This window comes from Alligator mississippiensis, chromosome 15 (assembly GCF_030867095.1).
Source record: "Alligator mississippiensis isolate rAllMis1 chromosome 15, rAllMis1, whole genome shotgun sequence".
Classification (NCBI taxonomy): domain Eukaryota; kingdom Metazoa; phylum Chordata; order Crocodylia; family Alligatoridae; genus Alligator; species Alligator mississippiensis.
In genome coordinates this window covers 5,653,320-5,670,918 of record NC_081838.1, presented here as the reverse complement: position 1 = coordinate 5,670,918, position 17,599 = coordinate 5,653,320, and the positions used below count along the sequence as shown (strand labels likewise).

General features: G+C 52.3%; 1 protein-coding gene across 1 annotated transcript; it reads left to right on the top strand.

Annotated features, from left to right (window-relative positions):
* The first annotated feature begins 2,493 nt into the window (after nucleotides 1–2,493).
* Nucleotides 2,494–17,571, top strand: LOC106737764 (killer cell lectin-like receptor subfamily B member 1B allele C). The gene is made up of 6 exons (XM_019497559.2): nucleotides 2,494–2,726; nucleotides 6,666–6,764; nucleotides 9,579–9,749; nucleotides 10,556–10,710; nucleotides 12,791–12,903; nucleotides 16,645–17,571. The coding sequence occupies exons 1-6, from the start codon at nucleotides 2,540–2,542 to the stop codon at nucleotides 16,766–16,768; spliced, it is 849 nt and encodes a 282-aa protein (XP_019353104.1). The 5' UTR covers nucleotides 2,494–2,539; the 3' UTR covers nucleotides 16,769–17,571.
* The last annotated feature ends 28 nt before the right edge of the window (nucleotides 17,572–17,599 follow it).

The following is a 17,599-nucleotide window of genomic DNA, read 5'->3' as shown; positions in this document are numbered from 1 at the left end:
GTGGGGGCAGGCAGCTGGCCCTGCCAGTCAGGGCTGTTGCAGTCCCGCTCAGTGCACTGGGGTCTGGGCACATCTGCAGACTTGGACTCGGGAGCTTCCCGGGAACAATAAACTGTGGAGAAATAAGCTCTGCAGCTTATTGATGCCCTCGAACGGCACATGTAGACGTGCCCCTAGAGAACGTCCCATCTTAAACTCCCATCACCTGGGATTGAAGGTCCTTTGCCTTCTTTCAAGGAGACATGGGGCCATCATGACAGCCATTGTTCACTATGCCATTCGCGCTTCTTATCTGCTGGGAAATCTGTGGCTGTGATTCCCAGGGGGGCAGAGAGGAAAAGCTCAACATTTCCTTGTTTCCAGGTGTGTCCTGGGTGATGATAAGAAGTGGTCCTGGTGTGGAGAGGACAGGTGTAATGCATGGAATAAGTGCCATTAGAGCTGTCGCTGCTGGGGCAGCGTGGGAGGCAGGAGAGGGACTAATTCCCTCCACCAGAACCTGCTCCTCCTCCTCAGTTCCTGAAGGTCAGGGAAGCCTTCCGGCTGAGCAGAGAAAAACGGGTCCCACCAAGGCTTGAATTATGATGACGGAAGTCAGAGTCCTTGGTACTGGGCACTACACCCTGAGACCTTGGCCAAAGAGCTCATTGGGGCCTGTTGAAAAAGGAGCCTTTTGGTCTGGCAGCAGGCTCAAGAGGTTCTCCCTGGTCCCCAACCCTCAGTCACTTCATTCCCCAGCCCTGGAGTTGTCCCCTTGCTAACTACCTTGGAGCGCTTGGAGGATTTTAATTGCATCCAGCTCAGACGTAGCTCATAGCGTTCTGCCTGCCACTATCTCTGAGGGCTGCAAAATCCTCCCCGGGTCTCTGTTCAGGAGGATGCCATTCCTGCTGCTCTGTTGGCATTGGAGCCTGACCACAGGGAGGAACCCGGAGGCCAGCATTTAGAGTCCTAGAAAACGAGGGCTGGAAGGACCCTCAGGAAGTTGCATCTATCCAGCCCCCTGCTCCAAGCAGGACCAGCCCAACTACATCATCCCAGCCAAGGCTTTGCCTCGCTGGGTTTTGAAAACCTCCAAGGATGGAGCTTCTACCACCTCTCTGGGTAACCTGCTCCAGTGTTTTACTACCCTCCTAGTGAGGAAATTCTTCCTAATATCCAACCTCAACTTCCCTTGCTGCAACTTGAGCCCATTGCTCCTTGTTCTGTTGTCTGTCACCACTGAGACCAGTCCAGCTCCAGCCTCTTTGCAACCACCCTGCAGGGAGATGAAGGCTGCTATTAAGTCCCCCCTTGGCCTCCTCTTCTCCAGACTAAATCAGCCCAGTTCCCTCAGCTTCTCCACATAAGTCATGTCCCCCAGCCCCCAAACCATTTTCATTGCCCTCCACTGGACTCTCCAAATTGTCCTCATCCTTTCTGTAGTGGGGTCCCAAAACTGAGCACAGGACTGCAGATGGAGCTAAGGAGGAGTCTCCCATTTCTATACAGCCGAGATCTTCCCACTGGCACTGGAAGAGGGAGGCTAACTATGCATTACCTTGGTCAGGGTACCACGCTCATGCTTTTACCCACCCAGTAGAAAAACCACCTTGGTGGTCACTGTATTTCTCTGCCATCTTTGCAGGGGCTTACGTGCAGGTTAGACACACACTTGGCTGGACTGGTTTAGATGGGATAATTGTTCCTGTCTTTAGCAGGGGTGGCACGAGTTGTGATACCCCGAGGGCCCTTCTAGCTCTTCTTTGCTGTGAGCTAAGGATTCTTTGAATTAAACCTGACATGTGAAAAGCTGTGGCTGAGAAGCAGCTCCACGTATGGGCAACCCCAGGGGCCTAGAAGACCCTCTGTGACCTCTGGCCTCACCTTTTTTCAAGCCCTCTTACAACCAGCCTGTGGCACTCTGGAAACACCCACCCCCAGGGAAACACTGAGCAGCACCTTTACCCTCTTCCTTCCTCTCCCCTTGCGTGTGGGTGACCCTCATCTGCTGTGCCGGTCCCGTGCTTGCAACAAAGGCCGGAAGCAGGGGCTGCAGCTTATCTCATTTCGGGGAAGAGCCAGGCACTTGTGAAAACACTTTGAAGTGACAATAACTTCCTTTCCCAGACGGATCCAGTGGGTTTCTTTACCTGGTCCCACCTGCCCAGACTGTAGACATACATGGGGCTGAACCTTTGCACTGGGCGAGGGCAGGGCTCTGCTGGCAGGAAGCTTTCAGCATCTGAGCAGCTGCCTGGGTTGGTGCTAGAGAGTCGATTTGGAGTGAGGAGGCTAAAGAGCCCCTTGGGAGTGGGCAGAAGCGACGAGCTCCTCTCTGCTCTTGGTCCAGCTGAACCGGCTCCATCGCGGCCCCATCCCTTATGCTCAGGGCTGCCGGCAAGGGGGTAGGGCTCTGTCAGGGCCTGCTGAGCTCTGTTTGCCCCTTCTTTGCAGTTTCGATTTCCTTCCAGTGGGGCTTCAAGACCTGTTGAACAGCAAAGGAAACCACAGACCAGAAGTGGGAGAGAGCTGGCCCAGTCCTGGCAGATGCTGTGTCATGACCATGGGTGCAGCTCTTCCTGCTTCACCGAGCAATTGCCTCCCTAACGCTTTTAGGGAGTCAGAGCTCGCAGGCACTCTCCCTTGGCGTGGGGTGGCTATGGCTGGGGACATCATCTATGCCGATATCCACGTCCCTGCAGAGTCGCCAACTGCTCACCAGGCCCCTGCCACTGCATCCCATGGTGAGTGAGTCACGGTGGGGTCCTGTGCTATGAATGCCCACTTCTTATATTGTTAACTGGGGGAAGGGGGGCTGCTGCTTGGGGGCATGGCCAGTGGGTTTGACATGCTAGGGAGAGGATCTCATTAACTCCTGGGTGAGACGTGCTGGCAAGTGGTGACATTTTCTGCCCCTGAACCGTACAGTCTGCCTGTGGTGCCTTTTGTTCATGCTGCGCTGGGGGAGGGAGGCTGGTCCAGCTGATCTCTCTGCGGAGCGGGCAGGGTCCCAGGGGGTGCAAGGCTGACCAGGAGCAAATTGCTTCCGGTCAGGTCTACATATGCTCTTCGGCCCATTAGTTAACGCGCTGTTTTTTCTGGTACCTGTATGTATTAGTACTAGCAAACAGTGCATTAGACTAATTTAATGCGCAGTAATTGATGTGCACGTGTAGACAGTGATGTTTTAATGTGCATTAGAGCAGTCTTATGTGCAGTAAAGTGTCTCATGTAGACGCATCCACCATTTGTTCAGTCTGAGTAAAAGAAGACGGGGGGGTGACTTTGACTCCTTGGCAATGATGGCCCATGGGCATCTCACCCCCAACCCTAAAGAAGCGGTCACTGATTGAGACCAGCTGGAGGCCTGGCCTATTCAGGGAATGGAGCAAGGGATGTTTGGTGCCAGGCAGGAGATCTGGTCCAGAGACCTCCCACAGTCTGCTTGCCCTCAGCCCAGTGGAGCCAGGCTGATTCACAGCAGGTGAGGTCTGGACCCAAAAGTGAGGGCTGGTTCCCCTCAGCTGGGGGTTATCCCAATCTTTGCCTGTCAGATGGTAGAAACAAGGAGGAGGACCTTAGGAATGAGAAGGGCCGCAGCGGGCACTTTTTAGAGGGAAATAGTTGAACATTAAATACCCCGGGAGCCTTGGGGTGCAGGATGTCGATGTGCCATGAAGGGAGAGGGACTTGTTCCTATCTCCTTATCGAAGAGCCCTGTTTTGGTCAGCACAAACCCTTTTGCATAATGGTTTAGGACATGGGTGGGCAAAATACAGGTCTGGCCCACTGAGGGATTTTTGTCTGGCTCACAGTGGGTCCCTCAGTTATGCCAGGTCCATCCCATCCCAGTCTCCACGTGCCTGGGAGACAGCTGCCCCAGAGCTGGCACTGCTCTGTGGAAATCAGGATGGGTCCCAGTCTCCGCATAGCTGGGAGATGGCTACCCCTAGAGCTGGCACTGCTCTGCCTGCCCTCTGGAGACCAGACTGGGACCTGTGTCCCCTGCCAACCAGGGCTGGTACCCAGGGGAGCCTGGAGCAACCCTTGGTTGCTGCAAGAGGGCAGGAGTAGCCCTGGACTGGGATGCTCCTGTCTGGTGCAATTTGTTCCTGGTGTGGGTACACATGTAGATGTGCACCTGGAAACATTTTAATGAGCCTGAATTTTCTGCACAGATTATTCAGGTGCATTAATTGCATGTGTAGACACAGCGGGTGGGTGCAGCAGCCCTCATGGCATGGGTTCTCTAGGGGCCATTATTCTGGCCCTGCTCTACATCTGCAGGGCAGGTTCCCCCCCCATCCACTCCTCCCTACAGTACTGATAACAGCCTTCAAACTCCTGAAGGGTGGCTTGAAAGAGGAGGGTGACAGCCTGGTCTCTGGGGCTGCAGAGGACAGGACAAGAGCAGATTGCTTAGAGAGGCTGGGGAGTCTCCATCACTGGAAGCTCTTGAGAGCAAGCTGGACAAATGTGATCCTTGTTTGAACAGGGGCCTGATATGGCTCCTGCCAGCTCTGGTATTCTGTGCTTTTCTGGTTAATTGAGAAGCTTTTGACTTCCCAAGCCCAATCACCTTTGAGCCAGTGTCACTGAAGCCCAGCCAGCACTCACACTGCACTGAGGGGTCAAGAGGTTTGCTCCACCAAGCGAGTGCAGTGGATTATGACATGTGTCACTGCAGGCCGGGTGAGCTGATTGCACCCAAGACCAGGTGTGGGTGTACAAGTGTGAACAACACTATATGTGCATCTGTGGGAATCTATTCGTGTGCATCATGGGGAGGTGTTTTCTGCACCCACAGCCTGTTTCTCACAGCAGATTTTCCATCGCGGGTTCATGCTGTCACACAGAGACGCAGACCCACGGTGGCTCTCAGCTGACGGTTGTGTGAGAGGCTCAGCTCTGATGGTGCTTAGCACATTTCTGGATGCAGAGCTCATGTCCAAACCAGGCTGCAGGGTCCAGCATCATATAAGTGTATAAGTGAAAACAGAACAAGGGAAAGAGAAGGACACGATGGATCTGCGCAAAGGCCAAATTGTGCCTCTTTCTGGTCTTACACTGCATACCCAGTGCCAGTGAGCTCAGGTGATAGTAGCAAGCTGTGAGGAAGAAGAAAGAAACAGCCCCCAGGAGATTTAGAGGCCCGTAGAGAATTTATAGGATACCTCTTAGTTCTGGCAGTCTATACATGCAGATGAAACCAGGCCCACTAACTGCAGTGGATAATAATCCAGATCTTCTGTTTAGGTGCAAGCCTCCAAGTGAAATCAGTGACTTATGGAGACTGGACATAGAACCCATTTACACCAGAGCAATCAGCCCTCACCTTGGTGAAACAGGAGTGCGTAGGTGATGGACACAAAAGTCATTTACTTGCATCTTGTATAGCATTATCCCAGGAAAAATCAGGGATGAAACTGCACGGTGTTAGTGACACTGGTATAAGACTCATCTGTTCAAAGCTTACCCCAGGGTCCCATTCTGCTCAAGGCAAACAGGCTATTTCCTGCTCCCCCCACACTGTGGCAAGGCACCGAAATAACCACCAACTGTATGAGCTACCCTGAGATAGCTGCTTCTCGCCCTTCCATATCCTGGTGTAATTAGCATTGGTCCACAAAATGGAGGTGAATCATACCAGTATAAGTGTGTCATCTAGCCACCTCTTGGACACCTCACTAGTTTGGAAACTCTGACCCTGCATGTGTGCATAGCCCACATTTACCCCCAGTGCTGCCTGATTTTCTCCCAGGCTAATTGACCCAAGTCAGAAAGGGAAAAACGTGATTTGATCTAGTGTTGAAAGCTGACCTTCCTTTTCAGTGGCTGAAGAGTTTAATGGGTTAATGCAGAGGGAGGGAAGTGCTTTCAGATCAGACTGCCGTGCTTTGGCTAGGTGATCAAATGAATTCCTAGGAATGACCTACTCAGGTCTGACATCTTTTCAACTAGTCCCAGTATCCCACTAGCCTGAGATCAATGGATTTGATGAGATCATGGGTCTGGGCACACCTTAAGACAGGCGCAGGCAATCAGGCCTCATAGTAGAGATGATATCTTTTATTAGACCGACAAGATTTTTTGCAAAAAAAATGTCTTTAATTGCAAGCTTTCGGGCACAAACACCCTTCATCAGGCATTGGAGAAAAGATAGTACAAGTTCTCCTGGGTAGAAATAAATGGAAGTTCGTATTTCATAAGATTTCACAGAGGAGTCAATAGATGGAAAACTCCTCTGGGCAGGCAGTTCACTTAAGACAGGTGCCACTTTTATCCAACTGTGCACCAGTGTGAGCTGCACCAGTTTCCAGAATGGACAGTCAGCCTCTCTCCCAGGTTAACTCCTCTGGTTGCGCGGTTAGAGATTATTGCCACTATATGGAGGGAGAGCTCGTAGTAGCCTATTTGCATTGAGCAGACAGCTACCTGGAGGGGGGGTAGATGCACGACACCTGGATCAGCTGCACTTACACCAATGTAGCTTTAGCTCTGAGTTTTTCCAGGTAATTCTGCACTGAGTTTTAACAAGTTACCCCAGTATAGGGCTACATCATATGTCTGCTCCTTGCTTACAGTGGTATAGTTATGTTGGTGTGTGTCCTGGCCCAAACAGCCACTGAAGAAATCAGCATTTTAGGTAGCGGAGGTGCCTCACAGAATGCTTCGTCTTGCAGATCTCCATCCACCTCCAAGCCAATGTAGGCTCCTTCTGAAAGTGTCTTTGGCTGGCAACCTTCTCCTGGCACTGGTGGTGACGGTGCTGAGCATGAAAGGTGAGTCGGTCGAGGTGCTCTACCTGTTTGCACCAGTGTGCGCTGGGGTAGATCCTGCTCTGTCCCTGCACAGCTCCACCTTGATTCTGCTCCGTGCACAGCAAATGCCTGGGGACCTCATCCCTGCCAAGGTGTGGTGTAACACGGCCAACATTCAGATGAAGCTGAAGTTGGGACATTCAGGTGACCCAAAGGAAGGGAACTTCATCTTGCCAAGCACTGCTGCCCCTTTGGCCTGAGTTGTTAGCAAGCTTGTTTCCTGTTGGGAGGAAAAATCAATGATACCAGCTGGGTGGTTTCTCCCTGTTATCATGTTTGCAACCCCTTTCCTCAGAGTCTCATGCCCCTGGACTCGGCAGAAGCCAACAGCAGCCAGCAGACTTCTCCGAAATCCCCAGTCTGCCCTTTTGGTGAGCTCTGTACCCAAGAAGCCCCATCTCTCTGCTTGCCCACCATGGTACAAAGGAAAAGGTGGAATGGATCTGAGCATCCATACTGAAGGACGGTCTTCATTTCTTCCTCCCTGTGTCTCTTCCCAGTTCCTTCCAACATCTCTGTCCACCCCAGAGTCCATTCATTGCAGCCTTACCCTCCCCTCTGCCCTGCAGCTCGAACCCCTAATGAGCAATGTTCACTGGGATGTGCTGCCCTTTGTGGGTCAGTGCCTGGTCTGGAGGGGAAATGCCTGACCCAGAAATGTACCCACCTCCTATTGCTTTGGACACCAATAGCTCATCGGTTAACATCTCCTGGCCCAAGGTGTGGTCCCTTGTTCCCGACTCAGAACCCTTGGCTTCCTCCTGGGGAAACCTTGGGCGCAGGTTTCCCATCCAAAGAGGACTGAGGGGCCATTAAGCCACCCTGCAGGCAGTTGTTCTGCAGGAATGTCAAGGGGCAAGAGGTTAGACAAGCTTTTGGGCACAAAGTGCCCTTCCTCTGGTCTGGAAAAGAAGAAGATGCAGCTTGAACTTAATACCAAACACCAGATGAAACGATGTCCTGTCTATAACTCCACATGCAAATAAAGACGACCTGCTTGAAGGAGTGGAGGAGCACTGTAAAGTAGGAGCCAAGAGGCCTTATCAGGAGGAGTTTAAACACAAGCTTGTGCAGTAGAAAGGAAACTTCGTAGAAGAGCAAGACCGTTCCAGAGGAAAAGGTCATTGCTACCTGTGGAATGAAGAGAGATGGACAGAGGTGCCGGGTACATAATAATGAGCCATAAATGATCTGGACACTGGTGTCAGAAGCGGACTGGCCAAGTTTGCTGATGACACCAAACTCTGGGGAAGAGTGTCCACGCTTGAAGATAGGCTGGTGATCCAGGCCAACCTCAGTAGGCTTGCAAGGTGGGTGGATGAAAACCTGACGGCATTCAATACGGAGAAATGCAAGGTGCTCCACCTTGGGAATAAAAACCCGCATCATGCTTATAGGCTCGGCGGTGTTACGTTTGTTAGCACCATGACCGAAAAGGACTTAGAGGTCATGATTGACCACAAGATGAACACAAGCCACCAATGCGATACCGCAGCCAGCAAAGCAAACAAAACTCTGGCTTGCATCTACTGATGCATCTTGAGCAAGACCCAGGATGTCATCCTCCTGCTGCACTCGGCCTTGGTGAGGCCGCAGATGGAGTACTGCATCCAATTCTGGCCTCCACAATTCAGGAAGGACGTGGAGAAGTTTGAGAGAGTCCAGAGGAGAGCCGCGTGCATGATCGGAGGGTAAGACAGGGTGGGCAAAATGCGGCCCAGGGGCCGGATGTGGCCCGCCAGGCCATTGTATCAGGCTATTAATTTTAGAAAATTAATATTAATCTGCCCTGGGCTGCCTGTCATATGGCCCTCGATGGCTTGCCAAAACTCAGTAAGTGGCCCTCTGCCCAATATAATTGCCCGCCCCTGGGGTAAGAGAACAGGCCTTATGAAGGGAGGCTGAGAGCCATGGGACTCTTCAGCCTGGGGAAGCGCAGGCTGGTGGCAGCCTGTAAATACATCAGGATCTGGGGGAACACCTGTTCACCAGGGCAACCCAAGGCATGACAAGCTCCATTTGTCACAAACTCCTGCAAGACCGTTTCAGGCTGGACATAAGGAAAAACTTCTTTACTGTCCAAGCCCCCCAGGCCTGGAACGGACTTCCCCCAGAGGTGGTACACGCACCTACTTTGGACACTTTTAAGAATCAGCTGGATGCCTATCTTGCTGGGATCCTTTGACCCTGGCTGATTTCCTGCCCCTGGGCGGGGGGCTGGACTCGATGATCTCCTGAGGTCCCTTCCAGCCCTAATGTCTATGAAATCTATCAAATCTATGAAATCACAGACAAAGGCTTCCTGGCTCATTACAGCCTACCTACTATCTCTGCTAATCACCCAACGCATCCTTGCCTCTCACTTCGCGCTTTTACACATGCTCCGGGGGTGGGGGGAGAGGGGTGGGATGCTTTAATTAGAGCACTCCTGGAGCTGCTCTAACTAAAGCGCCTGGAACGTCTCGTGTGTCACCCTCCCCACGCTTCAAAATGGGAGCGGAGGTGCCTTATCTAAAGCTTCGGTAAAGCACCCCGCGGCCGTGTTGAGGCGAAGGGATGCTGATCCATGAGATGCAGAGACTGCTGGATCAAGGTAATTACCACGCTCCAATGCACTGCCGTTCCAGTGTGTCACAACGGCCTCTCGGCTGGTGTACAACAGCCTTCTGCTCTTGGACTGTGTTGGCCATCACCACAATGCAAAAGTGTGTGACATTGGCTCCTCTTGCCATAGCAATAGAAACGATCCTCGCTCACCGGCCTGCTCTTCTGAAGTTTTGCAGGGTCCCTCTCAGGAGGCAGCGGGTGATACCACCCCCTCAACAGTCCCCGAGAGCGGCGTCATCGCTTGGGGACTCAGTGGATACGGGTGCAGTCCTGGCCTGGAGGATTTGGTGTCTCGCCTGCAGAGGAGCCTGTGTGGCCCCAACCAGCTCCGCTCATCAGGTACTTGTGTTCTTGTGCGCCACCAAGGAAGGCAGGGCCTGCGTGAAAGAGGAGAGTGCTTTTCCTCCTTGTCTCCCCATTCCTAACAGCAGCTTGTGGGAGGATAATAGGCGGTACCAGTCTTCGCCATGCAGTGGCACTGGGCAAGGGGGGGTGCCGTCTGTGCATAGTCCTGTTGGCAGACAGGGTTTTTTTGGATAATGCCACTGATATCGTGAGTGCAGAGATACTGAGAGATACACCACCGCTCAGGAGCTGGTTCTCATCGCTGACTGGAGCCCAGGACGTTTCCTTCTCATGGGGAATGTCTCCGCGGTTTTATTTAGAATAAAAACTTTATTTGAATGTCTCAAAGATACTAGTTCTGGAATTGGTCCAAAGGGGAAACAGTAAAATTTCATGATGAAATATTGAGATTTTGCACTGAAATTTTAGAATTTTTTTTCCATTTTTAGATAATCAATATAGTATTTGTATGGTCATTGAAAGCAGGGTCATAACAACGGTGTGCATTTTCACTATTCCCCCATCAGCATATTATCTGATGTAATAGTTGAAATATTTTATTGTTGTTAATTTATTTCTAATGTCTTTCGGTGCGGCTCCTGCCCATTCCTGGTTGAAATATCTGATCTGCTTTTCTAGATCAAAGTGCTTCCTTGTGAGACAGTTGACACTGGGCGAGGTTTTGTGCTCCCGAATCCCTCATGTCCTTTTGCAAACCTTGTGCTCCGTGAGCTGTTATATGGAAGAGTTTGCCAGTGTTCAGTGTCATTAATGGGGCTTTCTGCTCACTTTTCCCTCAGGGGGCACCAGCTGCAGAGTCTGCCCCATGAACTGGCTGCAGCACAATGGAAAGTGCTACTGGTTTTCTCAAGAGGCCCAGCCCTGGCATGAGAGCCATAAGGACTGTGCAGCGAAGGACTCGGAAATGCTGGTGGCCCCACACCTGGATGAGATGGTAAAATACAGTAGGGGAGGAGGGGCAGAGAGAAAGAGGGGAAGGGCTGAATTTCGAGGGCAGGGACTGCCCACTGGTTGCACCAAAAGGTCAGGATAGATGTGCACCTTATAGACTGACCGAAGTAGTTGCAGTGTCACAGATCTACAAGGGAGGCAGTATAATATATGCATTGTATAATGTGATGCATTGTGTGCCTTGGAAATGTGATCTCAGTATCTAATAGAAGGGAACAACCCTGTGGAGTCCTGCTGCCTGTGACCCCAGACTACAAATCCCAGGGGCACTGGGAAGCAGGAAGAGCAAGTAATGAGCAATCCTGCAGAGTCCTGCTGCTGTGATGCTGGACTGCAAACCCCAGAAACCTGGGGACAGGGAAGCAGGAGGAGGAAGCGAACCCACAGCTCATGCTGGTGATATGCCAGAGAGCCTGGGCTGGATGGAGAGAGCGAGCTGAGAATGAGTGGACTAGAGGCTGGTTCTTGGGGCAACGTCTGGAGGTAGGGAGGGGACTGCATGTACTGAATGTATGTACTCCAGGGGTGTTGAGCACTACCTGTTTAGTGGCCCTTTAAGTGTGTGTTGTTATACCTTGAATGTCTATTTACCTGTTTTTGTCCCTTGCCCATGGCCTGTCGGCCAGTGACCCTAATCCCTAGGATGCTCTATATAAAAGTGAGTAAACCCCTTGTTGACTTTGGAGATTGTGCCTGATGCCGCAGGGGTTTGCTACAACTGGTGGCAGTGGTGGAATTGGCGGCCACAGGTCATAAAGTGCCAGGCAAACTGTTGTAGTGAGTGCATAGTTTTGTCATTGCGTGGGCTTTGGGCAGGGGAGATGGATGCTTCAGGGGAAGGAGCACCCCCATGAGAAGGGAAAACACACAAGCCCCATCTCTTGGTCAAAGTTTTATATTCAATCCTGCACCCTGTAGTGGGGAACAACAGGAGTGGGGTATCCGGCATCCATATTTCAAACTGGCAGCTAAGGTAAATGGATGGCATGAGGTTGGCAAGCTAGATTTACTAGGCCTACTGCTCACAGGGAAGCAGGATTACAAAAGCCTATTAGGGGCCGTCAGGAAAGCTTTTGAACCAACCTCCAGTCCAGAGTCACTCTGTACTCGTCTCTAGGACAGGGATTACACGCAGTTGGTCTGCGGTTCATCTCCGCTGTGCAGAGGCTTCCCTCCCTCGCCATTCATTCCCAGCTCTCCCTCTCCAGCCAGCCCAAGCTCTCTTGCACATAGGCAGTCTGGGCTGTGTGTTTGCTTCCTTCCCCTGCTGCCCCCGAGGTCTCTGAGATTAGCAGTCCAGACTCACGGCAGCAGGACTCTGCAGGGTTGCTCATCACTTCCTCTTCCTGCTTCCAGGTGCCTCTGGTGATTTGTGCTCCACCTTCACAGCCAGCAGGACTCCACAGGGTCGTTCCCCTTCTGTTACACACTCACGTCCCATTTCCCGTACACACAATGCATCACATTACACGGCGCATACATTGCAGCAGGAATCCCGCCCCATGGGCTATGGTAGTAACATAAGGAGGTTGCAACCAGCCCTGCTCCAAAGAGAGGAAAAAGTACAAGCCCTGCCCAGCTGCCAGCTCGTTCCCTGCCCCTCCGTGCCCACTGTGCCTCCACTTGGTCCTCCTGCTGCCTTCTGCTCCTGAGCGCGCCTTCCCCTCTAGGGCCCAAGCACGGAGAGTAGCCAGACAGGGGCAAGCAGTGGCATCAGCCTGTCTGAGTGGAGTTTTCCCAAGTGCCCAGGAAAGTCCAGAACTCAAATGCTTCTTCAGACAATGACAGAGACTGTCGTTGTTCCTCGTGTTCTTCTGTCCCTGTGCAACCCGGCCCGGAGCCTGGGTCACTGTAATAGCCCCTTCTTGCCAACACTGGTGCTGCTCTGTGGATGGGAGCGATGGCTGGACCATCACCCGCCAAAAGTCACGTGTGGACGTCAGTGCTCCAGCGCCTGTTGGGAGGGATCTCGGTCAAGCTTTCTAGTTACCTATGAAGCAAAGAAGCCCAGGAATCCTTGCAGGCTGTGCTCACCCTGGCACCTTGCTCTGCCCCCTCCACAGGAGCTCGTGCACAATGTCACGCAGGGGCAGTATCCTGTCTGGATTGGAGTCCGTGTCGTATCCCCCATGGAAGAGTGGGTTTGGGTGAATGGCTCCACATTGGACCAAGATCTGTGAGTGTTGCCCGCTGTTTTGCGACTTCCTAAAATCCTGCTCTGGATTGGGTTGTCTGATCTTCCAAGATCATTTTTCAATTCTGTTATTCTATTCAATTCTGTTATGTTTATATAAGTCTGAATGCTAAAAAAATAAAAAAAATCCCATGCTTTTCTAGTCCTACTTCTACAGGGCCTGCTCTGTTAGTCCAATGATTATGAACAGCTTTCCAGGGTGTGTCTGTGCAGCTATTGAGGGGTGGCTCTTGATTTATAGATTCATAGATGTTAGGGTCGGAAGGGACCTCAATAGATCATCGAGTCCGACCCCCTGCATAGGCAGGAAAGAGTGCTGGGTCTAGATGACCCCAGTTAGATACTCATCTAACCTCCTCTTCAAGACCCCCAGGGTAGGGGAGAGCACCACCTCCCTTGGGAGCCCGTTCCAGCCCTTGGCCACTCGAACTGTGAAGAAGTTCTTCCTAATGTCCAGTCTAAATCTGCTCTCTGCTAGCTTGTGGCCATTATTTCTTGTAACCCCCGGGGGTGCCTTGGTGAATAAATACTCACCAATTCCTTTCTGTGCCCCCGTGATGAACTTATAGGCAGCCACAAGGTCGCCTCTCAACCTTCTCTTGCGGAGGCTGAAAAGGTCCAGGTTCTCTAGTCTCTCCTCATAGGGCTTGGTCTGCAGGCCCTTAACCATACAAGTGGCCCTTCTCTGGACCCTCTCCAGGTTATCCGCATCCCTCTTGAATTGCAGCGCCTAAAACTGCACACAGTACTCCAACTGCGGTCTGACCAGCGCCCGATAGAGGGGAAGTATCACCTCCTTGGACCTATTCGTCATGCATCTGCTGATGCACGATAAAGCGCCATTGGCTTTTTTGATGGCTTCGTCACACTGCCGGCTCATGTTCATCTTGGAGTCCACTAGGACACCGAGATCCCTTTCTGCTTCTGTGCCTCCAAGCAGGTCATTCCCTAGGCTGTAGGTGTGCTGGACATTTTTCCTCCCTAGGTGCAGCACTTTGCATTTCTCCTTGTTGAACTGCATCCTGTTGTTTTCTGCCCACTTGTCCAACCTGTCCAGGTCTGCCTGCAGCTGTTCCCTGCCCTCCGGCGTGTCCACTTCTCCCCATAGCTTTGTGTCATCTGCAAACTTGGACAGAGTACATTTCACTCCCACGTCCAAGTCACTGATGAAGACATTAAAGAGTATCGGTTCAAGGACCGAGCCCTGCAGGACCCTACTGCCCACACCCTTCCAGGTCGAGACCGACCCATCCACCACGACTCTCTGGGTGAGACCCTCTAGCCAATTCACCACCCACCGGACTGTGCAGTCATCCACATCACAGCCTCTTAACTTGTTCACCAGTATGGGGTGGGATACTGTATCGAAGGCCTTCCTGAAGTCTAAGTGTACGACATCCACCCCTCTTCCTGTGTCCAGGCGTTTCGTAACCTGGTCATAAAAAGAGACTAGATTGGTCAGGCACGATCTGCCTGCCACGAATCCGTGCTGGTTTCCCCTCAGCATAATTTGTCCTGCTGGGCTTTCACAAATGTGAGCCTTGATAATTTTTTCAAAGACTTTACCAAGGATGGAGGTGAGACTGACTGGCCTATAGTTGCCCAGGTCCTCCTTCCTCCCCTTTTTGAAAATGGGGACCACACTGGCCCTTTTCCAGTCCTCCGGGACTTGGCCCGTGCACCACAAGCGTTCGAATATTCCCGCCAGTGGCTCTGCAATGATGTCGGCCAGTGCCTTCAGCACCCTCGGATGGAGTTCGTCCGGGCCTGCTGACTTAAAGGCATCCAGTTCTTCCAAGTGACTCTGCACCACCTCAGGGTCTACGCATGGTAGTCTGGCGCCTTGCTGCTGCCTCTCTACAACCCCAGTGAGAGACTTGTCGTGCCCCTCACTTAGGAACACTGAGGCAAAGAACTCGTTGAGGAGTTCAGCCTTGTCCCCCCTGTCCTGCACCAATTGTTTCTGCCCATTTAGCAGGGGTCCTATTCCTCCCTGAAGTCTGCCCTCCCTTGAGTCTGCCCTGAAGAATCCCAAGCCACATGAGCTGGTCTGTCCCCACCTACATCACCTCGCTAAAGTTGTGCATGAGGTACTGAAGGGAGAAATGAGTAGCAGGCAGGCTGTTTCCTCAAAAGCCTGGACTTGTGCCTTTTTCAGGAATCAACCTGTCTACTGCTTATGTCTCCCTCCTGTGCTCAGCTGTTTAGGGGCAGCAGGAGGCTTGTCTGTACCATGGCAGCCTGTCCCAAAGAACCTGAGTGCAGGCTGTAGGGATGAGCCCCGAGCAGGCTCACTGGTGCAGCTCCAGCTCTGGTGCACATCAGTAGACTGTGGGTGCCTGGGGCATGCTCAGCCCCATCAACCCAGGGGCACTTCACTGCCAGAAGCCTAGGGAATAGGGTACAGAAGGATCAGACAGCCGGTGCTTGTGACTTTTAGCTCAGGTGAGTTTTCTGCACCCTGTAGGGAGGGGCAGGCCAGCGCTTAGCTTGACTCGAGGCCCTGCAAGTCAGGACAATTCCTGGGGGAAGCCGGATGCTTCCCAGGGTTGAGGAGTTAGACCCCGGCTCCATGCGGCGCCCAACGACTAGGGAAACGATGGTCCAATTACCGTGGATCCTGGTACTCGTTAGCCAGAGCCGAGCAGGGAGCAAACACCAGCACACATTGCTCGCAACAGCTTTATTCAGAAGGAGACAGCTTCGGACAAGGGCCTCACGCCATAAGAGACGGGGTCCTGCCCTGAACAATAGTTTTTTCCCACATTTGTACACTCTGGTTTATGCTCATTGCCATTCGTTCTACCCTCGCCCCTCCTGTGATCCCCCCATTTCTCCTCCCATCTCACGCTCTGCCTCTGTTTACTGTTCGTTTCATTAGCATGGAATTGCCTATGCATTTCATTCATTTACATATCTTTTTGCTATGAGCGCATGTCTAAGACCTTGACTTCTCTTCTTCGGCCAATGGGCGGACTTTGACCAAAACCTGGAAGCTGCTGGAGGCTTCTTCACCAATCACCATTCACCTTTTTCCATACGTTCATCTTGGATTCTGCTACCAATTATGTGTTGTTTTCCACATTTCAGCCTGTTTTTCTGTCTCAGGTTGTGCCATCCCCACCCTTTTTTGGACCCCTGTATCTTATCTCGTTCCTTACTCTAGCTGGTTCACAGCACACAGCCTTAATTGCTGCTTTTTCCAGAAAAATGGTTGACACAGTTAAGATGGTTATTTAACATAAGCAAATGGCTGGCTTAGCTATCATTCTGCCTTGGGGTCAGCAGCTCTGCTAGGCCATGGGTCATGCCTTGTATTCAGCTGCAAATCCAGTGCTCTCTAAGATCCAAATTATTGTCACCCTGACGGAGGACAGGAGTTTTCATGTAGAAGTCAGGCAGCTCTGGGCTAGAGGGCAGGCCTGAGGGTGTCCCAGGGTAGCAGTGTGGATCTGCCCAGAAATGGCTGCACATGGGCCGAGGCAGGGTAAGGAGCTGCCCAGGGGTAGTAACTGTGATGTGTAAGTGATGCAGGAACTTGCAGAAGAGGCGCGTGGGAAAGGAAGAGGAGGAGGAGGAGGAGGAGGAGGAGGAGGAGGAAAGCTGCCCCATGAGGTGGGGCCAGGTCTGTCCCTGGAGCTGCTTGTGCCATTGGCTCCAGTGGGACGACAGGGACCAGACGTGGCTCACTAACAATGACTTGCCTTCTCCTGTGCTCTCCAGGTTCCCGCTGCCAGGACCTGCTGACGGTAACAGCTGTGGGATGTTAAAGGGGGATCAGACTAAATCTGAAGTTTGCACTGCTGAGTTCAAATGGGTTTGCTGGAAGGAAGGCATCCCGCTGTGAGCGGGGGCACGGCGGCTCCTCCTTCCCACAACAGAAGAAGAGCTGCCCGGAGCGTCAGCCCCTGAGCAGAACAAGGCTAGGGCAAGATTATAAAAACAAAAAACAAAAAGGGGATCAGACCTTTCTCTGGATCACAAGAAGGCCCAGAGCTGTAATCAATTCTGATATCATTTCTGGCAAGGTCCCAAATCTCATGTTGCTTTGTAGATGCCTGGTGCTTAGGCCAAGAGCTAATGGGTCTCAGCCCTGTTGTTGCATGGTCCATGTATTTGCCTCAGACATCACTCATGGGCAGTAACCCAGGTCAATCTGTGCAGCTCCTTATCTGGGCTGGTGCTCAGAGTCAGCCATCAGTTGTGAGGCTGTGTGCTCCAGCGCTATAATCCCAGCCCTGGGCATCATTGCAGTGCAGCTGCGTATCCAAGTCACTTCTAGTGCGCTTAAATGCACCGACCAGCGTGGCACAGGTTTCCTGTGCTGTTTCTATCTTCCCTTCTCTTCCCCACAATCCTGCTGCTGCCCAAGGAGTGTGTGGATCAGCTTCCCCTTCCCCAGACATAGTCAGACACATGTCCCTTCTCACTGGGCTGGCACAAGGACTGATCCCATCTTGTCCCAGCCATAGCAAACTTGCCCAGGTTGTGCTCTGACTCCTGGGGAGAGACCCAGAGCAATGGCCTGCAGGGAGACAACCCCTGCCCTGGCTACGATCGGGGCCCCATTGTGCCAAGCACTGTGCTGAGACCTGGACAGAGGGTCCTCCGTGTCGCTTGCTGCTGCGCGCCGTGCAGGAGGCGCCTCACCCGCTTGGCCAGACTCCTTGTGCGCTTG